The 27447-nt window shown below is 36.5% G+C and overlaps 7 protein-coding genes across 7 annotated transcripts; 2 read left to right on the top strand and 5 right to left on the bottom strand.

Moving 5' to 3' along the window:
* Nucleotides 1-1250: 1250 nt before the first annotated feature.
* Nucleotides 1251-4092, bottom strand: MELLADRAFT_112413 (uncharacterized protein; the record flags this gene model as incomplete). Its single annotated transcript, XM_007416882.1, has 13 exons — nt 1251-1266; nt 1413-1634; nt 1753-1862; nt 1963-2034; nt 2188-2294; nt 2390-2460; nt 2536-2583; nt 2672-2709; nt 2785-2989; nt 3080-3393; nt 3423-3530; nt 3766-3819; nt 4078-4092. The coding sequence occupies 13 exons, from the start codon at nt 4090-4092 to the stop codon at nt 1251-1253; spliced, it is 1380 nt and encodes a 459-aa protein (XP_007416944.1).
* A 4424-nt stretch (nt 4093-8516) lies between these two features.
* On the bottom strand, nt 8517-10173 carry MELLADRAFT_94100 (uncharacterized protein; the record flags this gene model as incomplete). Its single annotated transcript, XM_007416865.1, has 7 exons — nt 8517-8735; nt 8808-8842; nt 8914-9055; nt 9140-9221; nt 9337-9388; nt 9485-9492; nt 9572-10173. 7 exons carry the CDS (start codon nt 10171-10173, stop codon nt 8517-8519), a joined length of 1140 nt encoding a protein of 379 aa, XP_007416927.1.
* A 619-nt stretch (nt 10174-10792) lies between these two features.
* MELLADRAFT_94101 (uncharacterized protein) lies at nt 10793-12157 on the bottom strand (the record flags this gene model as incomplete). The annotated part of the gene is made up of 2 exons (XM_007416866.1): nt 10793-10944; nt 11026-12157. The coding sequence occupies 2 exons, from the start codon at nt 12155-12157 to the stop codon at nt 10793-10795; spliced, it is 1284 nt and encodes a 427-aa protein (XP_007416928.1).
* A 1090-nt stretch (nt 12158-13247) lies between these two features.
* On the top strand, nt 13248-14793 carry MELLADRAFT_112416 (uncharacterized protein; the record flags this gene model as incomplete). Its single annotated transcript, XM_007416877.1, has 5 exons — nt 13248-13452; nt 13541-13780; nt 13885-13985; nt 14072-14617; nt 14710-14793. 5 exons carry the CDS (start codon nt 13248-13250, stop codon nt 14791-14793), a joined length of 1176 nt encoding a protein of 391 aa, XP_007416939.1.
* Nucleotides 14794-20187: 5394 nt separating this feature from the next.
* MELLADRAFT_40099 (uncharacterized protein) lies at nt 20188-20586 on the top strand (the record flags this gene model as incomplete). Its single annotated transcript, XM_007416828.1, has 2 exons — nt 20188-20422; nt 20504-20586. The coding sequence occupies 2 exons, from the start codon at nt 20188-20190 to the stop codon at nt 20584-20586; spliced, it is 318 nt and encodes a 105-aa protein (XP_007416890.1).
* A 2872-nt stretch (nt 20587-23458) lies between these two features.
* Nucleotides 23459-23982, bottom strand: MELLADRAFT_112418 (uncharacterized protein; the record flags this gene model as incomplete). The annotated part of the gene is made up of 3 exons (XM_007416881.1): nt 23459-23712; nt 23735-23859; nt 23969-23982. The coding sequence occupies 3 exons, from the start codon at nt 23980-23982 to the stop codon at nt 23459-23461; spliced, it is 393 nt and encodes a 130-aa protein (XP_007416943.1).
* A 1730-nt stretch (nt 23983-25712) lies between these two features.
* MELLADRAFT_94104 (uncharacterized protein) lies at nt 25713-27200 on the bottom strand (the record flags this gene model as incomplete). Its single annotated transcript, XM_007416867.1, has 5 exons — nt 25713-25715; nt 25807-26138; nt 26200-26268; nt 26347-26986; nt 27069-27200. The coding sequence occupies 5 exons, from the start codon at nt 27198-27200 to the stop codon at nt 25713-25715; spliced, it is 1176 nt and encodes a 391-aa protein (XP_007416929.1).
* Between the last annotated feature and the right edge of the window lie 247 nt (nt 27201-27447).

Here is a 27447-nt window from a genome sequence, read left to right on the forward strand (position 1 = left end):
CACAACGAAACTCGGTTCACAATAATATCTCTGACTACATTTTACGGCTATAGTTCAACCGCTGAATATACCCAACAATTTCAGCCGGAGTAACTTGCAAGCGGAACGGAAATATACCAGAACAGCCTCGTAAACTATCACCCTGCGGTTTGTGACTTGGACGAGGTCGCAGCAAAGTTGAAACGTCAGCAGCTTGCCCCGACAGATTTAAGATATTTATGTGGATATAGATTGACTGCAATGTGAGTTGGTTGTGTCTCAGATACACCATTCCCTAAACCCTGCAAGATGAGAATCCTGCTTGGTGTGGAGCCTCATAGACACTATCAACACATAAATCACTAGTGATCTCATTAAATAGATACAAACGATCAGACTGGCTTTAAGCTGATCCATAATTTGTGCTCGGCAGAATAGTCTGTTCATGACACACGCGTAAATCGCACTTCTGAAGGTCACATCCACCGTGCTGTTCAAGGCCCTTTCAATGCTATTTTATCGATCTGTTGGTCCTTATAAAGCGTTTGTTATCGGATTCAAAGCTTCTGAAAAGTCTTGATTTCAAGCTATGTTTCTAATATTATTTATGGAACTTCAAGTGTAGTCAAAGAATCTATGTTCGGTTGATTTCATGACTCCATTGATCAATGAAGTGAATTTCTTTGTTAGTACGGCAAAAAAAATGCGTTCAAAGCCAAAAACTGTGACACGGATCTAATAAATAGAGCAAGTGTTTGCAAAGCTTTTGATCACAATTGGTGAAATCCCCGGTACCCCTTAATCCAGCAACATCGCTCCATTGGATAAATGCTTGAGACTGTCTGGTTCCTCGCAGCCGCTACTGACACCTCGCAACTACAATATCTTGTACTCCTATGTAGTCGTAGATCACAGGCTCTAATAAGTAACTAAAAGTTGCTCTGGCACATCTCCTGAATCCCTTCAAGACTGGGATTTTTGAGACTTGGCAATCCCCCCAAAAAGTGCTATGCAATCCTAACCTCCAAAAAAATCATTCACGAAAAAACTCAACTCTAATGATATCTAAGAGTCGATGACGAGGAGATAGATCACATCTACATATCATATTGCGCATTTGATGGGATATAAAAATACATTGTGATCTGCTTATGATCAACTTTCAATCCTTGTCAGAAAATAGATGATTGTTAAATCAATACCGCCCTTTAGACAGTTTACTCTCTTAAGTATAACGAATTAAAAGAGATTAATTTGAATGTTGTAAATTTTTAAAATTTAACCAATCTAAATGAAAATCATCAAAAGAAACCAAAAAACCAATCCCATTTTGAAACTCAAATCTTTTATCGAAGAAACTCGAATGATCCGAAAAATGATGAAAAAATGTAAAAGAAGAAACTCGATGAAACCCAATTTGATTTAAATTTAACTTCAACAAAGGTAAAAGTCCATGATCATCAAATCGATTTGAATGAAAATCCCATGTTCTTATGATTTGATCATCACCTAATAAAGATAGATATGAATCATTAATTAAGTTTGGAATTGATAATTGTGAATCATGTGAATTTTGATGGTTCGAAATCGTGATTAATGGATCTGATTCTTTTCCATTCACTTTAAGATACCTTAAATCATGTATCTTTACATAACTTGAGAATCAGAACAAAATAAAGTAAATCAGGTTTGTTTTCAAAAGTCAATAATTAAGGATTTGAGGTTTGGGATTTCAATGAAATTAATGGATCCAAGAGAGGGAAATTAACTTACTTTCCTGAACCTACAACTAATAATTGATTCTTATCAGAAAAAGATTTCACATGATAAATTGATCCAGGTTTAGTTAAAATACAATATGGTGATTTATTTGAATTTCGATTCTGAAAATCGAAAACAAGAAAAAGTTAAAGAAAAACTTTGAGAAGATGATAAATTGGAATTTAGGAAATGAGAGAAGAGAATTTAAGAAAGAAAGATTACCTGTTTAATAGGTTTAAGTCTTTGATCGATTTGTAAAACTTTTCCTGATCTTGTTCCTCCTAAAAAAACATCCTGAAAAACCCAAAATAAAAGCAATCATTAAAAAAACCAATTCAAGAAAGAAAACTAGGAAGTGTATTTTAAGCAGAATTCTTCAAGATTGGAAGTTTGAACAAGAGATTGAAATGAAAAGTATAGAGAGATGAGATAGTTATGATGACTTACATTCGAAAGTTGATCAAGTCCAAAAACAGAAGACCCAGTAAAATAAGAATTTCTTAGAATGAATTCTTCAGAATGATGATCAATAAAATTAATATGTTGATCATCACCTTTGATAAAAACACACACAAAAGAATCAGCCAATTTAAACCAAAAATCTAAATCGTAATTTGAAAAGTAAAGTAACTCTTGAAAAAAGATTTACCATAGACTCCTGATTGTTGATTTAATACACTTGACCAAAGGTTTTGATTTGTGAATTCAAAGATTGATGATCTAAAATACACGAGAAACCACTTCAATTCTCCTTTCATGATTCTTGATGTATTTCAAAAAAAAATCGAAAATTACCTTTGTCCATTCATTCCTAATTCTACTTGACCATTCATAGCAGTAAGTCTAAATGTGAAACAAATCAAGAAGATCAATTACCCAACCATTTTTAAGCTGATTTAGGAAAAGAATTTAAAAAATCACTCTACTCAACACATAACGATCTCCATCAACTGAAATCGAGGTGATAGGCTAAACCAAACCAAAAATATCCACCAATCAATTAACGTTTCTTCAAATATCTTTTTTGTATATATTTCAACTTACAGCATTCGGTATGAATTCAAGTTGATTCCAATGTGGAGAAAGTGAATCCAATTTAGTAAAAGAAGTTCTACCAAATCGATCCGAAATCCAAAGTAATTCATTTGGTTTTGTATATACAATTTTTTGAAAGCTGAATTGATTAGGAGTTTGAACTCTTTGAAAATCATTGATAGTTATTGGTTTTTGAAACGCTTGAAGTTGAAGTCTATTATAAACCCCCCAAAAAAATCACACAAGTCAGTATCCATTGTTTTTTTTCAATTTTTTGGGGGGTTTTGGGTTTGAAATGATGTACGTTAGATGATGATGATGAGAGTTGAATCTAGATAATGAAGTACCAGGATGTGATTCGTATAACGATTGAATTGAGATTGGAAAATGAGCTCTTAAACGTAAAGTTGATCGATAAGGGTCCGACGAGGTTCGTTTCTTATGAGGTTTTGGTTTTTTAGTTCTTGAGACTGATTGTTTAGTAGGTATTTCGATTTTTTGATTCGAATGAGACTGAGTTGATGAAGTTGATTTGATTTTTTTAAAATATCGATTTTTCTCTGGGTCAAATTCGTATCCTGGAATCTCAAGTCGTTCTTTCATTCTTCCTTCACTTTCCTGATTCCTAGTTTCTGTTCTCAATCAACGTTTGCTTTAAGGTCTGATTCCTGATCTTCCCATTTGAATGTTCCCGAATGGTTCGTGTCGACTGTTTCGAGCTTGAGTAAACCAATATTGAAACAACTGATCACAAGCTACACATTCGAGAAATTTTTCAATCGGTCATTAAAGTCTAGTCTCAAGTTCTCAATCGGCCTCTCTGCTGTGAGTCGTCGAGGGAGGAAGTTGACTGCAAAATTTCAACCCCACATTGTAACTCCTCCTGACCTAACTCTTACTGTAATGGACTGTATGTGATACATATATCACTTCTACATAGAACAACGAAAGGGTCTTTCTCCCAAAAATGACTCGCCAAGTTGAGCTGACAGTTGTTTTATTTCCTTTGCATTTTTCTCCTTCTTGACCACTGGAATTGGCCACCTGTACAACAGTGGTCCACAAGGACAAAAATGAATAATTGATACATGTGATTTGAAAGGGTACTTTAAGATATGAACCATCAGAAAGGCCAAGATCCATACATATCAAGTTCAAAACCATTTGAGCTCAAAGAGAAATAATGAAATGCAAAAGTATCTCAAGGACAGTGTTAACCACATGAGTCTGACAATACAAAAAATAACATACAACCATGGTAAGATAAACTACGCAGCTAGGGCGAGTGGGGCTTGGGCTTACCATGTTCTTTAACATGGATCATCCTAATAGACGGATGTCATGTTAATCCTGGGAGAGCGAATAAAAAATGAGAGTTGAAAGCTTGACTCACAATTGTTTTCTTGGGATGGATATATATATAAGAAATACTCCTTACAATTATACAACGTGAAGCGGACTGTCGAAAAATGATCATGTTATGGAAGTAATATTATCGTAAAATTAATTGGTTGACGAGGTTTAGAGGCTTTAAATGCATCACCTGGAACGTTCTTTCATCGCAAAACACTGACCACCGTGTTGACCAAGGGTTCAAAACCTGTGTTATCAGGTTGATTTTATTTAAGCTGTTTCTGCAACACAGACCCGCCCTCGAGAACGTATCAAAAGGCACATGTTTTGCAGCAAAAAAATCTCTGATATATCATAGCGAGGAATGAATAGATTTCCTGTGAATTCTGAAAGAGTGAAACCAAAATGAGATTAGAAAACTTGGTTCGCAATTTTTTTTCTTGGAATTAATAAATAGGAAATACTTCTTACAATTGAATAAAGTTGAAGTCACTGTCAAGAATGAGCCTGTGATGAAAGTATTTATATCTTGTCATTATCGGATTGAAGAGGATTGGAGGCTTTGAATGCAGAACCTCGCACGTTGTTTGGCCGGAAAACACTGACCATTATGTTGACCAAGGGTTCAATCGAGCCTGTGGTATCAATTTGATTTCGTTTAAGCTGTTTCTACAACACAGAAAAGATCATTTATTCCAACCTCAAGAACTTCACCAGAAGGCACCTGTTTTCTTGTGAAAACATCTCCAATTATACTGAGAAGCGTAATTAACGCTGAATTTCTTGCCAATCGCCAATTTGGCTATCGCAGTCTTCAAACAAACTGGAAAAAATATGTTGATCAGCGCTCAGTCTCATCACAAAGGAAAACCTGGTACTGCCGATCACGAAAAATGGATACTTCCAATACATTTTAAGCATTATCATACATATTATGTGAAAATGCTAATGAGGCCTGTTACAGGGATGTCAAGGACCGATCAGCTTCAGTTGTATTTCTAGAGTATAAAAAGCTTACTTTTTGCAAAACGCTTCCTTCACCCTCCTCAACCTCAACCACCACTCAACTCGACCATCCCAAAAACCAAAAAACCTTCACAACACTTTCTTCAAACTTTCATCCTTCTCTTCAACCTCTTTATCATATCATCATGAATCTGGCTAACATCTTTGGTCATCGTTTTAAAAAAACCCTCTTTCTTTACTTTCCTTTGAGTTTCTTTTCCGTCATCATCTTGATCTGGAGCCATTGGAAAATCTTTTCTTCAAACAAAGTTCCTTTTTTCTTTCTCTTAAAATTGATTGTTAAAAATTTTTATATCATTCTTCTTTGTGCTCTTCTCCATTCACATACTCTTTACTCTCTTCTTGATATCCCTCCAAAGAAGTCTTCTTCCGACACCGAAAACGAAATCGAACTCGGTCCAGTCGCTCCTACTCCAAAACCTCTTGATGTTGTTTCCCCCACTCCTCAAACCCAAACTCCTCAAAACACTCTTCCATCCGATTTTGTTGTGATTGATCTAGGTATGTCATCTTTCCTAGTCTTCTTTTTTGTCATGATTTTATCAAGCTTTCTTTCAACTAACTCCTGATTTGACAACTGCTTTTAGGTGAAGGTCCCTCAAACTGTGGTCTTCCTGGTCCTCCTCGTCCTTTTCTACATCGCGAAGTCTAATAAATTTGAGTTTATCAAGGTATGTATCTCTTCCTCCCGATTCTCCACTTCTTCCAATTTCTTCAACTTTTCTACATTATACTGACAATTCGCTCTACATCTCTGTCTCCTTGTTTGCAGTGCCTCGATTTCTGAAGTGTTTTTGTAACGATTCCCACACTCTCATTCAGATTTTGAGCTAGTTCAATTTTTTCTAAAAAATTTCAGTCAATTTTCATTGAAATTCTATTATAAAGCAGTGATCTCCTGTCTCATAATTATTGGATGTTACTTTTGCTACCCTCCCCAGAGTCCAATTGCTTTTACCAAACGCGCTAGATGTCGATTCTTGACTTGTTATTCATTTTTCAATTAACTACGTCCCAGAGTCCGTTTTGATTTCCACAGAGATAAGTGACCCAAATGTGTGCCTCCCAATATAGATAACGTAGAGAATCGTGTTGTCCGTCATAAGGCTACAAAGAGGAGACTCTGTAGGCTACATCACGCGATATTCCAAACATTCATCCCAAGATTCCCTCAGTCCCGGTTGTATGAGAAAAAGTAAGACAGTTACGATACCTATTACTTTACATCGTTGAAATCGTTCTTCGCAAACCCAGCCACATTTTCTTCCCTGTCTTAATGTTCAACTCATTGTATTGAGAACTATTTCGTAGATAGCGTAGGGAATCGTATTGTCCGTCATGGACCTACACCGGACGAATCTGTAGACTAGGCCCCGCAACATTCAGATCAGTTATTTTGAAACTTCCTTCCGTTCGTATGAGAAACAATAAGACAGTTGCGATACACATTACTTTGCATGTTTGAAATCGTCGTGATCAAAACCAGCCATATCTTCACCTTTCTCTTGATGTTCTGTCAACCTATCGTATGGAGACCTCCGGCGTGATATCCAGCTTTGCATTGACTTCAAAGATGTAATTTTATCACAGTATTATCGAAGCAGAAAGAACCAAATACCAATAAGATTTCGAAATTTTTGCTTCAAACCTCTACATTTCGACGGTTTTCTTGGTAGTTCTCTGTGACTCAACCTCTAAGGAGTATTTCATGTCACAATTCCGATACCATCATTCGTGTGCAGCTACTTCTATCTGTTTAGTCATTCTGATTTGGTATTGGTGGCATCAGTCCTCATACAAAATCGTGATCTTGTATCTTTCACTTTAATTAAATGTAGTAAACATCAATCTTTGAGTTGTCAATTAATATGAAATCGTTATATCTCGTGGAACCAAGATAAAAGTGACCCAATGGGGATGCATTTCAAAGGTGACAACCGAGGAAGTCGATGATTCCATGACAAGGCTACAACGGTGAAACTCTGTAAGGTACAATATGCGAAATTCAAAAAGGTTATTGAACAATTTCTATAGTCGTTGTTTCTTTGTGAAATTGAAAAGAACATGACAACAAACACTTTACATGTGGAAGATCGGTAAGAAGAGGATATTCAATAAACCTTCCTATATGAACCCCTCTCTAAACCCCTCCCTCTTGCTCTCTCATCGTGATATATTTGTCATCCTATCCTATTGAAAAACTGCTTCGTATAATCCCACTTCGTGATTAGATTTGCATTGAGCTTGAAGCTGTAAGTCCTTGTTTAGATGGTTCTGAATTACAAATATGAGTAAAGTGTGCGGAACATGAGTAGATGATATTGACCACATTAGCGCAAGAAGAAAAAGCAAGCCAACTTACAGTCAGTGAAATACATATGATTTACAAAGAAAACTTTTCCATCGCGACTTTCTCCGTTTTTTCGCAGCTGCTTCCGACAATCCGTGTTTCTCTCCTTTGTTTATCACCCCTTTAGCGTTGGTCCTTTTCAAGCGATTGACTTGTGGTTTAGCCTATTGAATTCATCATGACCACCAGGAATCGAAACTGTTGGATCAGCATCCGTCTCGAGCCAGGTTATTTTATAACATCCTCTGGCCCTGGGCGCTCGATCCAGTGCTTGTGTTATGGTTGGCCGATGCATTTAGATCCAAGGAGACGATGTGTCCATAGGGTGATCAACTGATGGCTTGTCATGAGTGATATTTGATCTTCCCCCATATTCCTTTCTTTCCTGATAACGCAAATGAGATATACCATTGGTCAGTTTACAGATAGGTGATGAAACCAGGTTACAGTCAGACTTACAATATCACGGGGTTTGCGAATTCCGCTATGTAAGTTGATTGAGATGGAGATCCAGGGTAATCCAACCGATAGTCATTCTACATTGTCGTATGATTGGAGGATGTGAGAGCTCGCCAATAAACCAAATGGACGCCGTTGAGGTTTGAGTTGTTGACCAAGTTCGTGTCGATGTGGATATATGCGCTGTTTTGGAATCTTGATCTGGGTTTCATGACGGTCAGAGTATAGAGATGAGCATGTAAAATATGCTTGTACATAGAACGGACCTGCAATCACTGTCAGTCTGTCACCCGAGTGCAACTTGCAAGATTGGACCTTGATCTTTCTTGTAAAGTTTGAACCCATCATTTCACTTCCAACCTGATCCACTTCACACCACATTCCCCAAAGACCAAATCTGATGAATTGGTTACATTTCAAAAACATAACCTCAAATCACAATAACTTAATTAAGAAAAATTAATCCATACATCAAAGATAAGAAATGCCATTGTTCAATAAAACATCAAAGCGAAACACCAACTCATAAAAAAACCAATAGAGCAGCAAGCAATTAGTTATCATCCTCTTCTTCATCAGTCAATTCATCACTAAATTTAATAAAGTCATTGTACTCTGATTGATTCCAATCATCTCTTTTGATCCATTGCCAACCATTTGTAGAAGGTAAAACAATTTTAGGTATCAAAACTGTATACCACTTCTGATGTCTTAAATTAAAAAATTCTATAAAGTTTTGCTTTATACCTAAATCATATGGATGTTTAAATTTCTATCATCAAAAACAAATGTCAACTTTAGTTTTTGAAAGTGGATGAAAAAAGGTGTGGAGAAAAAACTTAACTAATCCTCTTTTCTTCAATAAGTTTGAATAATATTCTATTTTTCAAAATCAAAATATCAATATCCAGTATGAAAAATATTAGAAAAAAGAGAATTTTTGACTGTACCATTATCACTGGATTCTACACTACTTTCACCTTTACCAATCAAAATTAATTGCCAACTCATCATAATTCCTACTGTGATTCCAATCACTAAATTTAATACCCAAGTTAAAATCACAAAAAGTCTAGGTGAATTAAACTCCCACTATATAAAAATACAACACACCAATTGATCAACCAATTTCACAGAAAAAAAAGGGTTAGCATTTCAGTTGAAGGTTTGACTTACTTTTGAATTAAAATTCGTACTAATCAAAAACGATGTCCAACCCCAATAAGTTACCCAAATATTAGAAATTGTCATATAAACCCTATTGATGCATTCATTAACCAAATTTCATAAAATTTAAAGAATTCAAAGATTTGATTAGAATCCTTTGAAGGATTTGATTAAAAATCTGTTGAGAAAAATTGGAAAGCTCGCACAAGAATAATAAAAAGTATCGTTCATTATGTAATCCAACACATTGATTAATCCCTAACAAAATGTAAAAAAGTATACATTGGAATCAGTCTCGAAAGTACGCATACAAACTATTTTGAAATCGGTTTGCAATTATACAAAATTACTCACAAGGACAACTTTGAAAAAAAAAGTAACAAGTCCACAGATAGTCAATGATATCTTCGAATCCAATATTTTAAATTTTGTGCAACTTACTGATGATCATATTTAAGCCAACAAACACCACATATTCGACAATGGTGAGCTCTTGGAGGTTTGAGAGGCGGTATTGAAAGTTCAGGATGAGTCATCAAACATTTCGTACATCTTCTTGGTGGTGGTGGTGGTGGTGGTGTAGTCGTTGATGGTTGCTCTTGCTGGTGTGGTATTGATTTTTTGTTTGATGAAGATTGATTTGAATGTTTATTGATCGAATTAATTATTTTTTGATTTTGATAAGTTAAAGTAGACTTCCTAAACCTATTACTCGAAAGAAAGTTGAACCGAAAAGTATGATTTTGTGGTTGCTGATGATGATTTGTTAGAATCGAACCAGGTTCAACTAAAAAAGAAAGAAAATAATAAAATAATAAACAAAAACTTAAATATAAACTAAAGAAAAGTATTAAAATTGTATAGATTGGATTTGAAGTTGATTTTAAAAATTGATGATAAAAGATCACTTCAAAATAAGTTATATTTGAAATCGTGATTAAACTTAACGCTAAAACAACAAAGAATGGTCCTGTTTTTGATATCAATCGATTACTTAACTTCTCAAAACTTTTAAAACATTTGAATACTAATCTTTTGACCATCGTTCAATAGAGCCTGAGTGATTTGAGCTTTAAGATTTGTTTTCTTTGGTTAAATGCCGATCAAGTTTTGTTTTTGGTTGTTCAAGTCGAAAGGTTGGGTTTTAATTCTTTAAATTCTTCATTTCAATTTTGAGTAATTTCTCTTGATTTTGATTCCTATGACGATGTTTGTTGAAATCGAAAGTTGAAGTAAAGTTGAGTGGTAATATTCAAAATAGAACATCATCACTTTGGCGTTTCATCGATCAGATCACATGACTAAATACAACATCCAATTTGAAGTCAAAACACTTAATATTAGACTTAAGATGGATCTTAAGGCAACGTCTCATCAACTCATCGAACCGAAATATGATGATCATTCAGACAGAAAGCAATGTTGCAGGTCTTACGTCTTCTATATTCCCCAAATTAGTAGAGCCACAAATCCCGGTCAGAAAAATAAGGTTCTGTACAACAGCAAGGCTTTTATAGAAATCAATCTTTGTTGAAGTTACGGTAATCTTATCCAACAAAAAAACACCTTGCAAGAAAATCACAACAAAGATCACTCCAATTAACATTTCCATTTTCAATTTTATTAAATAGGTTCAAATTTTAATTATTTACAGCTTAGTAGTTATATACTTTTTTTAATGACTTTCTTGATTTCTTTAACTAATGGAACTTTTTTAGATCCATGTGGCCACGAATCTCCCCAATGTGATTTTCTTGCATCATAATAATCTGATTTACCTTGTGATTTAGGTATTGTCATTCTTTCAATTTGACCTATTCAAACCAAGAAAAAAACACTCTTTGATCAATTTGGAATTTCTTTCATAAAGAAGGTGAAAAAAAACCGACACTTACCACTTGATGAACATACATCTAAGATTACATGTCCTTTCTTTTTATGTGGTGGTAAGATAATTCTTGGCCAATTAACTGGATTACTTTGAACTTGATGGTCTTCAACTTGATTTGATTCAATCACTTGATCGCTCGAACCCATCTTGATATCATCAACTTCAACAACCTGATCATCCAAACTAAATCTACCTTCATCAAACTTACATTCATCTCTTAAACCTCTTCTAACAATCACATAAGAAAATTTACAATCTTCTTCATCAATCAAAGTATGTTTAGTAACTTTTAAGAATTTAGGTCTTTGAATTCTTTGAGAGAAATGACAAAAATGTTTAGATCCAATTAATGGACAAATCAAATCGTGAGAACAAGGTGCTAAGATCCATGAAGATTCTTGGCTTATTGAACTTCGTTTTCCTAGATTTAATAATTGTTGTCGAGCCATTGAAATTAATTGAAATCCTGATGGTGTACCTCTATCTATAATTATCATAGTTTTGGCTCCTGTTTTCCATAGTTGTAAGATAGCTTGTCGTCTTGATTCTTCATTTGGTAAATCACTTAATGTAAATGACATGATTGCTATTAGATTTTGTTTGTTTTTGATTTTTGATTGGATTGAACTTAGGGTATCTTCTTCTGTAATTTTGGATTCGATTGATTTAGTGTTTTCATCTGCTTCTTGAAATTCTTTCTCTTCTTTCTCTAACTTTTCTAACTCTTCCAACAATTTTTCATCTGTACTCAATTTCCTCCTATTGTCTAATTTATGCGGAGATATTGAAAGACGATGAAATGAAGTCTGAAGGTTCGATTTAGAATTAATCGAATCATCGTGGATCTGATCATTCAGATCGGATTCTGTTGTAGAAGTATCATGATCGTTTTCATTAGTAGGATTAAGTAAATGATCACTCAACCAAATCATACTACTCGATTTCTCAAGTCCATAATAATCAATCTTTGAATTTTTCCAAACTTCTTTTGCTGCCCAAGCCACTGCTCCCGTACCAGATCCGAAATCGATCATTTTGATACTTTCATCATGATTGAAATCTATATTTTTCTGTAATAAAAGTTTTTGGTTTAATTCAATCAAGACTCTTAAGGTTGCACCATAAGTCGATGGCATGACTCCAGCTGAAAATGAAATCGTTTCTAAATGATCATAATTAGTTTTTAATTTAGGTTTAATCGTTGTTTCTGAAATGGTTTTTAAATTTGGATTTGCTTTGGATTCTTCAAGTTCTAATCTTAATTCTGTTTTTGATTTGTTAATTGAATGTTGTGATGATAAAAGTCTATAACGAGAATAGAAAGATTGTGCTGAAGTTCTAATGGTTGATTTATGTTTTATTGAATTGATGATCGATTGGACTCCTTCAATTAATGTAGTAGGTAATTTGATTATGCTTATTCTTGTGAATGCTAGTTTTGCCAAGTTTGATAGTTTGGTGGGTTGGGTTTGTAAGTCGTTGGTTTCTGGGTATTCATCTTGGGATTTTGTTGAGTGATGTATGAATTGGCTTCTGAGGTTCGATTGGAATGATTTGTTCTGATGCAAGTTAAAATGCCGAAGTTCGATCCTTTGATTTCTTTTTAAATTCCTTCCCAGCATTTTTACTTCTGTTCTCGAAGAAATTTTCAGAAATTTCTTTTCCTTCAATTTCAAGACCGCGATTTCTTTTGGTTTGAAGTTTTCTTAAATTTTCATTCACGGCTTCATCTCTTCTGAGCAAATTTTATTTTTTAGAATTAAAGGATCGTTCGTTCTTCTGTTTTATTTCAAAACCAAGACAATATCAAATCAGGTTTAGCAACATGAGCAATGCAAAATTAGGAAAATGGTTTCAACTTACCAAATTTTCATTGATACCTTGTCAAGAATTCCTATTTTCTTCACTTCAGGGTATAACTTGTCAAAAATGAACCACCAATCCAATTCAATGTTTGACTTGAAGATCAAAGCTAAGAGAATGGTCATTTGGACTCACCTTCAAATAGATTCCAGATGCAAATGGCAGCTCTTGTCAAATTTGCAGAAAACTTGAAGTGAAACCGACAAAATGTACCGTACATCACATGACTATCCGGTACCGATCACCAAGGCCACATGTATCATTGTATGCGTCACTCCTGTTGATCGGAATTGGTCAAGAGCCATTAAGAGTCACAACCACACAGAACCATCAAACCATTCTTTATTCATCATCATCATCATCATGGCCTCAGAATCAAATCCAGCTTCGAATCAAGAAACTAGCACTTCAGATCCTACTTCTGCATCAGATACGATCTCATTGAATATCAAAGCGCCTGGTGATTCCAAATTATCATTATCGATTAGTACTTCAAAAACGGTCTTAGATCTAAAGAAATTGATATCAGAAATCACTGATCCTAAAGTTTTACCTGAAAGTCAGAGATGTAAGTCGATGATCAAAACACCCATCTAGTTCTATTGGATTCATTATAAGCTCTCAATTGATATATCTTTTCTGGTCTTTTTGTAAAGTGATCTATTCGGGTCGTGTATTAAAAGATGAATCAATCTTATCTGAATATAAAATTCAATCAGGTCATTCGATTCATATGGTTAAAGGATCTCCTAAACCTCAAACTTCAAGTTCAAGTACTCAACAAATCCCTACTAATTTGAATGCCGGTCAACAAATCTCGGGTAATCCTTTAGCACCACTTTTAAATGCTACCAATCAAATTCCTGCTTTTAATCCATTTGCGGATATGGGCATCAGTTTAGTTTGATTTCCTTCTTTTTCAAAAATATGTCTTCATTGATGATCTAGTGGCAATTCATTTCTCACGAATCACATTGACATTTGATCTTTTAATTTGTAGATCATAATGATCCTAATATGGCAATGAACATGATGGATAATCCTCAAGTGATACAAAGTATAACGAGGATGTTAGAAGATCCAGCGGTAGTTGATCAAATGGTCCGTTAATCAATCATTCCTAACCCAAGATCCATATAGACTTACTGAATGGTCAATTTTTTTCTGATAATTCGAAATTTGCTTAGATTGCTAGCGATCCTCGATTACGATCAATGGGACCACAAGTTCGAGAAATGATGCGATCTCCATTTTTTCGACAACTGATTACCAATCCTGATATGATGAGAGAAATGCAAGGTATGGTGGGTAATTCAGGTGGAATGGGAAACATGATGGGTTTTCCAGGAATGCCAGGGATGGGAGCCCCAGCTGGTGGGGCAGGAACAACACCAGGCGTTAATCCGATAGCTGCTGCACTCGGAGCTCAAGCAGGTGCAGGTGCTCAAACTGGTACTACCCCTGGTGCTACTACTACGCCGGGGTCAAACAATGATACAGCCGCTGCAGGATTAGGCGGAATGGACCCGTTTGCATTTATGAACACACCGCTTGGTCAAATGGCTATGCAGCAGATGGCTGCTGGTGGTGGTGGTGGTGGAATGCCCGGAATGACGGGGATGCCGGGGATGTTTGGTGGATTAGGTCTTCCTCCTAGTCAACCTGCAGATTCGAGACCACCGGAAGAACGATTCGAAGTTCAACTCACTCAATTACAAGGCATGGGTTTCTCAGTACGTTTTTTTCTAAAGGATCATCGACACCATTGATAGAAATCTAAGTTGATATTTTTGTTTTTGTGTCATTTTTTTTGAATGATCAATAGGACGCGCGTCAAAACATCAGAGCTTTACAAGCTAGTGGTGGAAATGTTGAAGCTGCTATTGAATATATATTGGGTGGCAATTAAGTTATATATAATTGATCGAGATCTCTTTGTTATTTTGAATCGTTTTTTTTTCAAGTTTGAACATTTTAAGTTATGATCAATTTTGAATTTGTTTTGTAAGAGAATCAATTTATGTAACGAAAAACAAGAGAGAGATGGAAGGGTTTTATTGGGTTTGTTGATTTCCTTATGATGAGCTTCAAAAATCGGGATCAATTCTCTCAATTGAACAATCAATCTTGATGGATCTCTGTTGATAATGATTGTTTTGCAAAAGTTAACATGCAGAAATCTTAGGGATTTAAATCTTCAAAGAAGTAATATGAATGCTCCAAACTTGATATTAGTCCAAAAAACACACCACTTGTCAAGAGACTGGGAGTCTGGTTGGGTGACCAAGAGCAAGAGAAATCTCAGCTTTTTTCACAAATCATTTTTGGTGGCGTATCCCAAACTTAACTAAGTCCCAACGCTGGACCTAAACTTATCAAAGTCCCCCGCCCGAGTATGTAGCCGCCTAACCACCAACTATGTAAGTTTGGGCGTATCGCTAGAAAAACGGCAACCAAAACGCGGCCGAGAAATGTAAACGACAAAGAACTATAAACGATCCGCTTCGGATGGTCGCGTCAATTCTCGAACTTAACGGGAAAAAAACAGGACATAATGTGAAGCCGAGACCTTTTGATCAAGGATGAGTTGTTACTATGCAGCTTTGTATTGATTCATGACCATTTTTATCAAACTCTCAGCAATCCAATTCAAAACCTGCATGTTAAAAGTACAGAAGCTATGTTCAATGATTTGGAGGAATCAAACAACATCAAACCTTTGAGATATACGTTTGAGAACAGAAGCAGAAAGTTTCAATGAATATAAACATTCCTTCATTACTATAGCATTCGATTTCAAGAATCGCGGTCCGAAATCGGTGTACGTACCTATTATATATATATTTCTCCACTCAGATTGACTTCATACATATATTGATATGGATTCAATTCGGTCATTCCCCTTGCCCTTTCTAGAACGCGTCATAAGATACAACCTTGTTCAAACGCGACTATCCTGATACGAAGGAAGCAAATAATCACCAGTTGATATCTTGAACGCGTAAAACCAAATTTGTGAAACAATCTCTGACCAATGAGAGAAGAGCAAAGATTCGAAGCGCTGCAAGTGGAGATGGGGTAAATTGGCATATAAAAGATCGTGAAGTTCTGATGAAAAGATCTCGAGCAAGTCCCATCAAGTTCTCTTCTGAGTCTGAAGAATTTTGATTTTGAAAAAAATCAAGTTTCCAGATATCGTCTTCTGCCTAGTCTTAGATTAAGATCTCTCCATAATAGTCTGCTAGGATTTTATTTCAAACCTTTTTTTGTTGAGGATGTCTTCGTCGGTTGAAATTCCCATGTCTCGACCTGGATTTGGAAGGTGTGCAGATATTTTAGTTATGTAGTAAAGGCACTTTCTTATAAACGTTTGCATTGATTATCTTTCTATCTCGTTGATTTTCATTTTCAGTGCGGCATTCAAGACCAGTTCTGTATCTTGTAACGTCTTCAGAGTCGGATTGATGGGTCCATTTCCCAAGCAGTCAATCTTTCAATACTCGGTATGTAGTTATCAAGTCTTTCAACTGTGATCAATAAGTTATTGATACTGAGCGAATCTTTCCTTTTTGATCGAAAGGTGCATATGACTGATGCAAAAGACTGGTCGCCACCTGTGGTCTTACGAAAGCGAGTTTTCATAAAGATCTTTGAGATCTTGAAAGAGAGATCTCCTCCAATTTACACCGTTTTCGATGGCGATAAATTGGCATTTAGTCATGCAGACATTCCGAAAGAATCACTTACAGGAGAGGTACGTTTTTTTTGTTCTAAACTCGAAATCCAAAATTAGCTGACTGGTTATTTTTTCTCACTCTGATTTCAGGTGAACGCAAAGAAAGCCAACGAAAAGGATAATGTCTTCAAATACACCGTAAGTAAGATTGTAGACTTCAATCACGGAGATTGAGAACCAACTAATGGCTGTTTCAAAAATTATCATTATAGTTGACGCCGATCAAAGGAGACGTGATGATAGGATCCGATCTCGCCAATTTACTTCTAGGTGCTCAACATCCCAGATTTGCAGGAAAAACAGATGAAGATAAACTTTCATCATTAAATAAAGCTAGACAATTATTCCAAGCTTTAAATATTGCAATCAAATATCCTATCAATTCAGAAGAAGGTCGAAGTTTTTCGACTAATAGAGCCGTTTTTCCGCATGGTGGTAATGATAGACCGATCTCTGGCGGGGTGGTCTTGAAGAGTAAGCAACATATTCTACACATATATATGTATTATATATACATCTCAAAGTTTGATGAAGACTGATCAACTTGACAATTTTCATTTTTTTCTTCAGGAGGATATATGGCCAATCTACGTGTCGGCACCAACACTTCCACCAACAGCCCACCTAACAATTTATTACTCTCGGTCGACTCCACCTGCGCAGCTTTTATTGAGCCAGGTTGTTTAGTTGACGTATCAGCTAAGATACTTAAATGTAGCCCTAGAGATCTCGCAGATCTACGAGATGATAGGAAGAGAAGTTTGCTTCGGGTCGTAAGAAGATTGAGAATTCGAATCAAACGTAATCCTAATGATCCAGGGATTATCAGATCAATTTATGTAAGTTGTTCTCAAATTCAAATGTTCAATATAAAGCTAATCAATTTGTTTGAATCTCTTGCAGGGTTTCGGCTCAAGTAGTGCAACTGAAAGGTTTGAGACCGAAGAGGGTGAACAAACCGTTCAAGTGTGTTAAATATCTTTGATTTATCCGTTGCTTCAATTTTCTTCTCATTTTTGTTTCCTTTCGGTCAATTTTAGGGATTCTTTCAAAAGCATCACGGTATTGAACTTCAAGGACCGCATTTCCCAACCATACAAACATCTGCCAATAAGAGAGCTGTAAGTCTTACTTTAAATCTTTCAATCATAAATAGCTTAGAAGATTAATGAACTAAAATCAAATCATTTTTATAGCTCTATCCAATGGAATTATGTGAAGTTTTACCTGTGAGTTGAAGCGTTAAAGTTACCCTTATTTTTTAAATACGAGGTTTAGAATAAATGACCGAGGATGATTCTTCTTCTTTATTTTAGTGCCAACAATACAAACTAAAGCTTCAAGCTGATCAACAACAAGAAGCTTTAGTTTTTCAAACTTCAAGGTCAGTCTAAGTGATCTCCTGTAAAGACTTGAATCATTATCTGTCTAATTTTGAATCCGCCAATTGCATTTTGAAGGCCTGAAGAGAGATTTCGTGATATCCTGGACGGTTATTATGGTATGATGACACAGGAAGCTCGGGACTTGTGAGTATTTATTCATTGTTTTGGATTTGGATCATTTAGCTGAAACTTCTCCATCGATCTAGAGCAATGGCTTATGGATTAAGCTTTACTAGAGAATGGTTAAATGTACCTTGTAGGATTTTGGAGCCTACAAACTTAATATACGGAGAGTCAGTATTAAAGGCATCTCATTTCATTCTCTCAAACATAAATCAGTGACAGAGTGAAAACTGAATCAATTGTTTTACTTTTAAATCATATCCAGGCGTGGCTCAGCTAGGGCCGAGAGGGGTCAATGGAACATTGCGAGACCGGTTAGGAAGCTTTTACAACCGGGCGAATTGAGATCCTGGTGAGTTTTTTGATTTTAAAGCTGTTCATGTTGTCATTCTTTTGATTTAAATGAATTCTGATTAATAAAAATCATTTTAGGGGTGTGATGACTCTTACATCAAGAAACTTGAATGAAGGAGAATTAAACAATTTCTTTCGTGCGTTTGCGGATAAGCTCAATCAAATAGGTAAGAAGTTTTCTATAATCTATACTTTTAGTTTATTCAAAGATCCAGAGCTCAAATCATCGACACATACTTACTTTATTCTTTTCCCACAGGAATTAATTGGTCTAAAGGAAGAATCCCGATTGTAAGATGTCAAGGGACGTCATTAAATGACATCCGATCCGGTTTGCATGAAACCGGAAAGCAGTGTTATCAAATGTTTGGTGCCGGTCCTCAAATAATCATATGTGTAACTGACGAGAAGAGTCAATTTTACACTATGATTAAGACTGAAAGCGATGTAAGTCAAATTCGATCTGTTCACCTAAGGTTTTTACTGAAATTGGTTTAAGCTACTTTTAGCAACTTGCAGAAAAGGGTGTGACCACCCAATGCATGGTCTCAAAACATTTGTACGTAATTCAAATCAATTTTTCCAAGCTTGATCTTGGTTGCTTAACTCTTTTTGATAATTCAGACGACAAGCTCAAGACCAATATCTTACCAAGTAAGGAAAATTAAATTTGATTTCTCCACTTCGTGATGAAAACACATGCTGATCTTTTTGGTTTCTAGTCTTGCTTTAAAGATGTAAGTCATCTCCTCAAAATAATGCTGATATATGTGATCTAACGCAGTCTGTATACAGTAACATCAAAATTGGAGGAATAAATCATGCTGTCCCAGCTCTTGGTCGAATAACTCAAGGCCCAACGATGCTCGTGGGTGAGTAACTGTCTGAGTTGTGTTCATGATCTTTCCTTATCACTGATTTTTCATTTAAATCTTTTTCAGGTGTTGATTTGAGTCATCAAAACCTGGGTTCAGTCCTCAAACCATCTGTTGTAGGAATGGTGGGTACGATGGACCAACATTTATGTAGATACAGCGGTGTTGTAGGTGTTCAACCACTTTTGGAGCCGGCAAATGAAAAAGCCAGACCCAGATCTCAAGAGGTATGTTTTCTTTGTGAATCGATCAATACTCTGCCTCAAATTCCCTTTACCTTATTTTTTCATATATCACATTTTGACTGGGTGTTTTGTTTTGTTTCATATAGCCAATTGAGAAGTTTGAGGATATGATGTACCAGCTACTTGTAAGATGGAAACAAGTATTTCCAACTCCACAATTTCCAAGAAAGTTGATTATTTTCAGGGATGGCGTTTCTGAAGGGGAATTTGGACAAGTTTTAATAAGAGGTTAGTCTAACTATTTTGGTTTTTATGACAATTTTTTAGAAGAGATCTTTTAAATTGACTTGAAACTTGGATGCTGTAGAATTTGTCGGGGCTAAAAGTACGTTAAAGAAAATGCTCATCACTAATCTTGGTATTCTTTTGATGAGTTGCTTTTATTTTCACAAACAGCTGCTCTTAAAAGAATTGGTGACGTGAACAATGATTGTAAAGTAAGTCATCAAAAAATGACCTTTAAATCATGAAAAATATCTGATTGGATATGAACATTCAGGTTACTTTTATAGTTTGCGCCAAGAGGTAAAACAAACTCAACTCCTACGATGAATCCCAATTGATATGATTCTAATAATTTCAAACATGATTTTAAACAGTCATCGAATTCGATTCTTAGCCTCGCAAGCGGAGCAAGATAAATCCGGAAACGCTCCCGCAGGAATGGTAGTCGATCAAGAAATTGGAGATCCCCACCTTTTTGACTTTTTCTGTCAAAGTCAGGGTGGACTGAAGGGGACTTCTAGGCCTTGTAGATACTGTGTCTTGAAGGATGAAAATTGTTTTAGTCCTGATAATTTACAAGAATTAATTAACTCTGGTAAGCAAAATTTTATCTTCATTATCATCTTATCCATTTGTTGTTGATTGATCTGTTTCTTTTCATTTTTCATTTGTTTAGTTTGTTCCTCATATCAACCAGCAACTCGATCCGTTGGAATTGCAGCACCAGCATATGTAAGTTACATAATCATCTACTTCTAACAATTCAAATGTGGATCCTCGTTACAAACTTCAATTTTACTTGGAAACTTGATTAATTTTGAAATAGTATGCGGACATTTGTAAGTTTGAAATCATTCTCTCAGTCTTGAAAAGTTTGATTATCTTTTAACCATTTGTGTTGTTTTTTTACAGTGGCCGATAGAGGTCGAATGTGGTTAAATGTTGATGACGACCTTGCAAGTTCAGTAACTGGCAATAGTTTGAATGAACAAACCGAGGAACATCGGCTTGCAGATCTTGAAGGCTATAATAACAAGGTTGACAACATGATGAAAAAGATAGATAAAGTCAATCACACGATGTGGTGGACTTGATCATTCTTTCAACTCCATCTCTTGTGATTTGTTGGTTTGATTATTGGATTCCTGACTCGTGCTTTTTCAAAGTTTCTTTTCTTTTGTTTCTCTTTCATCTCTCAATATACGGCTTAAAACATTTTTCTTTGTTTGCCTTTCAAAGACAGAAGTAAATTCATTTAAAGTAAGAGGTCCTTCAAGTCAAGTAGTCTTGCTTTAAATGATCAATTTCTATTTTTAAATCTCTGATGAAGAAAAAACTCATTTGGTCTTACCATTAGTCACTTGTATTTTTACCTCAAACCAATGATCTCTGATTAAAATATCTCAACACGTCTTTTTTCAATTCTTTCAATATTTGTGAGGTGGAAAAACGTCAACAAAATATCTTTCAATCTCTCATAAAGAAGAACTCATTTGACCTTGGTCATTTGTACCTTCCAACTCAAATCAATGATCTCACATTCAAATCTCTGAACATGTTGTTTTCTCATTTCATTTTATTTATGGCTTTGTCAATGTGATTCAGTTTTGTAAGATCAAAAAATATACACGAAATGAAAGAAAGAGCTATGAATGACTTCCAATTGAAACAGTGAGATAACAGAGTACATGTAGATCAATTAGTATCAGAAAAAAGCCCAATGATTAAGATATTTTCATTTTGTTTTTCTGATTTCAAAACAACCATTACCCAATGAAAACTCAAAATTTACAAGGGAGGGAGGGATTCTATTGACCTGTCAGTCATCATGGGTAAAATTTTGCTTATTGAGTGTTTTATCAATCCGCTCAGCATCCCCACATTGGAAGACAAAAAGAATCACAGCTAACTGATGATTTGCGTCTCAAATTTCAACTGGTCACCGGTGTAATCCGACAGGGAAATTCATCTCAAGTGACATGTTTTCAATGTTATATTTAACTCACTGTTGCTTGTTCATCTGCATTCACGATTACAAAGAGGGACATTCAAATTGAGTGTTCTACTTGTGGTATGATGCTCAGGGACTGTATCATCAAATGTTTTACCAAGACAGTCAAAATTTCCCAATTGGAAGACACAAAGATCATACACATTTCAAGTTTTACATGATTGGACAGTGGTACAATCCAACAAGCAATCATGTCAATTTGAGGTATTTTTTACAAAATGTCACTTTGCCCCTAGTAAAATATATGATGGGAAGCATTTCTTCAGACCCTTTGCTCATCACAAGATCCTTATCCAGTGTTGCATCAAACTGCTCAAGAGCGCGGCATTAAAGAATACAGTCACTTGCAGTCAATGATCTTGCAGCAAGCTTTGATTCAAATGAGGAATTGCCTTCAGTGAAATTTGATAAGCAACAACTTTACAGTGACTTCAATCAGGTATCCATATTGAGCAGCCAAAACTCAAGTTTGATTGCCAAGTGTTTCTACAGAGGCTTCAAGTGAATCAGCACCAATGGTATTTCCTTGTCTGATATTTTTCTCCATAAATCCTATTTCTCTTTCACGCTTTCTCTGGTCAATTCCTTTCCATCTCTCCTCAGGAAAGACAACACCTAACTTCATCTCATCTTTTGTTGTTCATAGCTTTCAAGTTTTGTTTTAAATTTTTGGTTTCCAAGAATTTTTGTTGATTTGATGTACTTTCAGATCTGCTTTGACTTTTCCAAAAAGTTGTCAAATCTTATAATTGAGAGCAAGTTCTGAGAGTTGTGGTGACCGGATGTGCAACCTTCTTCAATTGTGTATGTCATTCCCATGAAGCTCAAAAAGTTGATGTTTGCTGCTACATGATTTGTACACTCATTTTTTTAAAGCTCAGCGTTGATAGAATATTGCACTAAACAAGACCCACTCTATAGAAAAAAATGTCGTTGTGGACCAACCTTTTCTTCTCTTTTTTGCTCTCTGGTTGTATCAAGCTCATCTCAATTGTATTCACTGAAAGGTCATCAACTTAGAGTTCCTCTCAAATTGATCAACCATCACTTAGATGTAAGAAACCAAATTCAAATAATGGAATTGAAAAGAATCATTTCTGTATACCAACTGATCTTTAATAAACAACCCACTCTGATAATCAGACCTAAACAGACTTTAAGTATGTACTACTAAAATCAAAGCCAGGTATATCAAGATTCTGTTACATATTTGTACGTTTGATCTCACCTTTTCTTGCCAGGATATGTGCGTTCTGCCACAGCAATTCACAATAAATGAATGAGACAAAGGAAAGACTGAACTAATCATATATATGTATACTATAACATGACCTAGTGAGTGACTTGAAATGGTAGTAAAGACTGTGTATTCAAACGAGTGTGGCGTTTTCGTTTCCTCACCAAACTTGAAGGAAACATTAAATGAGTGATTGAAAAATCGATTTCGAAACCTGTGGCGAGGTCCCAGATTTATGGTGATCTTGTGTTCCTCGCTCTAAATTTGAAATAGTATGTGCATCGTCAAAAGATTTGTCTTAGAAATCTCCCCGAGGGAAATGTGCGGTGTCCAGGATGGCAAAAATGGGCGGATGAAGTTTTCTCAATCACAACTCACCTTGCTTATTCGAAGGGCTCCCCTGTCATGGGATCCATATTCTTTTCGCCCCCTGCTTGCCTGTACGCAACCCCCGCCATAAACGCTTGTTTTCTTTGAGCCGACATCAGTTGACCCAATTCTTCCACTTCGTCAGGGTCGTAGCCTGGTGTACCTTTCATGCTGGCGGCTGCATCTTTCTTGTCGGCGTACTCTTCAGCTTTTTGAGTGGATGCTACGACCACCTTCTTGAGTTCGTCTATGTTGCATCTACCAGGGACTATAGTGCCCATAAAGCACACTAAAAGCACAAGAAGCGATGAGATGTACTTCATGTTCAGGAAAATTGTAGTCTAAATCTTGACTTGAGAATTGTTTAATGGAGAGTAGATAGGTCTGGAGTGATGAAGGAACTTGTAGCTTCAACCTGTCAAGCGCACACATAATATAGGCATTTCATTAGTGCTTCTTTGGTTGAAAAAGTGTTATGCTGGAGCAGTTTCAGCATTCTTTCGTGCATCAAGCTACGGACTTACCCAACCCCAAACATCAGTTGAAATGTTGTCGTAGTCTATGCCCTAAACCTAACAAAGTCCCTTGACTCTTGCGCGAGCCTAGGGAAAAAATCTTGACCGTTCATCTTCCATTTTCATACCTATCTGCTAACATACGACGAGTGTCGCGTATTATTTTTCTTCCTTCATTGAAACTTATACTCAACAAAGTCCCACGCTCGCGGACCAATGACAAACTGGCACGCTTTGGTCTGTTGAGGGGAAAACAATTCTGACACAAACGTGTAGAAAGCTTGAAATTAGTATGGCAGAACCAGTCACCGGAGAGCCACAGCCTCGTGCGGGCTGTCGTATAGCTTCGGGTACCCATCATCCGAAAAGCTAATGCTTCATCAAGTACCAAACGTCACAAGGCAGCAAAATAAATATGAGCTGATGATACACTTGAAATTGTCGCTCTCGGGGAGATAGCGCAGGCTCGCTAGATAGTGCTAGCTCGTTTGTCCCAGGCGGGGACCACCTTCAGTTGAGGCTTATCAAGAGGTATCACTTCCCTGGACATCATGATTCAAAGCTAGGTAAATTCAAAGAATAGTCGGGGAATTGTTTCCGGGATAACTGCAGTCCAGTGGCAATACTTGCAACCGACATATCGCTGGTGATGAGATGGTCTGAGCCAAGATATCACAGTTGAAGATTACCTTACAATCGCGTCTCAGTGAGATAAGAGATGTATGCCTTCCTGTGTCTGAAACCCCCAAAAGATAAGCTACAACCAAAAAATGGGTAATATGTAAGATTTAGAAGGCCGAGGTGCTTTGCGCTAGGGAGGTCATCCAAACATGAAATCAGAAACCCTTGACTGCATGTTGCAGGACCTACTGCCATCGGAAATCGAGGATTTGTCTCTCGGAAGATTGGATGGTTTTAGTACGGACGGTGGCACACAAGCGGAAGCACTGCTCCATCAATTCATGCTCGCATGTGCAACATAGGAAGCTCAAGGATTTGGTGGCAAATTTGGCGTCCTCGAAGTTGACATCTCGAGAATCACTAAAATAGACTTTATTTTCATCCATGAACTTTCTCTGCATCATCACCACTCTTGGCCTTACAGATGGCTTTACCATTTATATACATGAATTACTACAATCGAGAACCAAAGATCGCTGGTTCACATTCCAATGTAGCCAACCGGCTGGTTCATCCCAAATGTGACATAAAATCTTCAGGATATGCTTATCTCAAGTATGATCATGTCTGAGTTATTTGATATCAAGAAGTCGTTGGATTCAAATCGGCGAGACTCTTGAAATTCAAACACTGGATCATATCATTTTTCAACCCTTTGGGTTTCTCGGCAAAAGATAGTAAAACTTGAAATTATATCATTAAATGTGTCCTTAATTCAGATTTCTTTCGAGCATAAAAGGTCTAGAAATCTTCAGTGCCTATCTTTTATTTGATTCATTCTCTAGGATACATATCTCATAACTGTTCCCGACTAGAGTATTTGTATCGCCTTATCTAACTATAATGTCTACAAGTGACATCCAAGGTTTCCTACAATAACGTGAATTGTCATTGTGGATTACAATCAGGTGAGATCGTATTGGTTTTGAATTGCAAGGAGAGAATCAATTTTCTTTGTTGGAATTCTTCTGTCTGCGATATAACCTATGTTCGGTTGCAGGTAGATGGTCATGGAACTGATTTTGGGATTCCGAGGTTGGTGGTTCTGTCGTGGATTCCGAAACGTTGAGATTTACTGGTTGGACATTTTGATCAGGTGTCAATGAGCTATCGGGTTCAGGATTACCAGGAAGAGTAAGCGTTGTCATGTTTGATGGTTTACTGACACCTTCAACTTCACTTCCTGTCATACTTTCTCCCTCAATCAATCCACACATCTTTCTACCATTGACGGTAGTCGAGTTACCGTTCTCGCACTCGATTCCTTCACGCTGAGTTCCATTCTGGTTTTGATAACCTAACATGGATTGTGATTCTGGAGTGACAAGAAGATAATAGCCTTCAACTCCTATGATAGCTTTTGTCATAAGTGCTCCCGTTCCGGCTGGAACAGCGGGGGAGACAATCCGACATGGTCCAGATGAGTCTTGAAGATCTCTTTTACAAATATGAAGTTGATTTGGATGAATTTGATGACTTAGAAGTCGAGACCTGACCGCTTCAGGAAGTCATACATCAGCCAAGCGCTCTTTGAGACGTGATCAAGAAATCAAGCTTACTTGGAAGTTGTAGTCGAAGCTCAACCTCGCCTTTTTCAACCTTTGTTTGAAGAACGTGAACGTATGTACCTAGAAAACAGTTATTGCGTTGGATGTCAAGGCTTTGCCTAAAGAAATTCTATCAGATTAAGCTTCAAATTATCTTACCGACTGCTTGATAGCCAACTGGTAGAAATCCATCAGAGATCACAGCAAGACTTGCAGAAATAGAAAGTGCTTCTTGACTTCTGACCATAACTCGGGTTCCATCTGACCAAGTTCCGATTTGTAGAGGGTAGATAGTGTTTTGAGAAACAGAAGCAGGTGAACCAATCACTTCGAATACACCATCATTAATAGGTAAAAAAGTATTGTATGCTCCATTGGTACATCTCCCTACAACAAGATACTCTCCTGCAGGATTACTTATACCGAGAGATCCTATCTGATTCTTAGTTCGATGGAATGTTGCTCGTTCAAAATCGACTACCCAACCTTGTCTTTCTTTGTGATATTTTGCTAGAAATACATTATCCTCTGTAATATCACTAATCCCATTAAGTTGAATCCGAGCAGCAATATCCATAATAAGGTCATCTGGATCTTCCACTTCAAAATTTAGTGTGTAAGAATAGTTTGACAATTTTGACCACGTTCCACTCAGAGCTGAAGTTGAGGGATCGATCGCTGTGACGAACAAGGGGGTGGCCAAGGGGGAGTTGTTGATAGAGATAGTCATATTGTGCTCAGAAGTTGAAAAGCTATCGATCGTCAAGCCATCGGGGTACTGCAGTTTCGTACGCGACACCTGTTCACATAGAGGAAACAGGTTTGTTAGTGTCAGTATCAAGTCGGAAATCGATTCGATACTTGGGACCATTCAAACTCACTCCTCCCAATATTTTCACCTGAGATTGAAAGCCAACAGATTGTCGTTCATTCACTCCGCCCACGTTCAGGTCTGCTGTGCACCTGGGGATGATCCGGAAGAGTGTGTTGATGAAAAGAATGAGGTGCATCATGGGGAGGTAAAGAGAGTAATATTGACAAATGAGTGAAAAAGTAGTGTCAGTACCACTACCTGATTAGAACAGTGTGTGATAGAGATCCTTTCAAGGTATAAAGGGTCGTATGTGGTATAGGATGAAATGCGATACGTGAAACAATGATTAAGAGAATTCCCTCATCATGCCGAACGCTAAGGATAGGAAATGTACCATCTCATATCATATCTTCCATCTGCCAAGAAGTATGATTAATCCAGTCAGT

Source organism: Melampsora larici-populina, assembly GCF_000204055.1.
Source record: "Melampsora larici-populina 98AG31 unplaced genomic scaffold MELLAscaffold_65, whole genome shotgun sequence".
NCBI classification, from domain to species: Eukaryota; Fungi; Basidiomycota; class Pucciniomycetes; order Pucciniales; family Melampsoraceae; genus Melampsora; species Melampsora laricis-populina.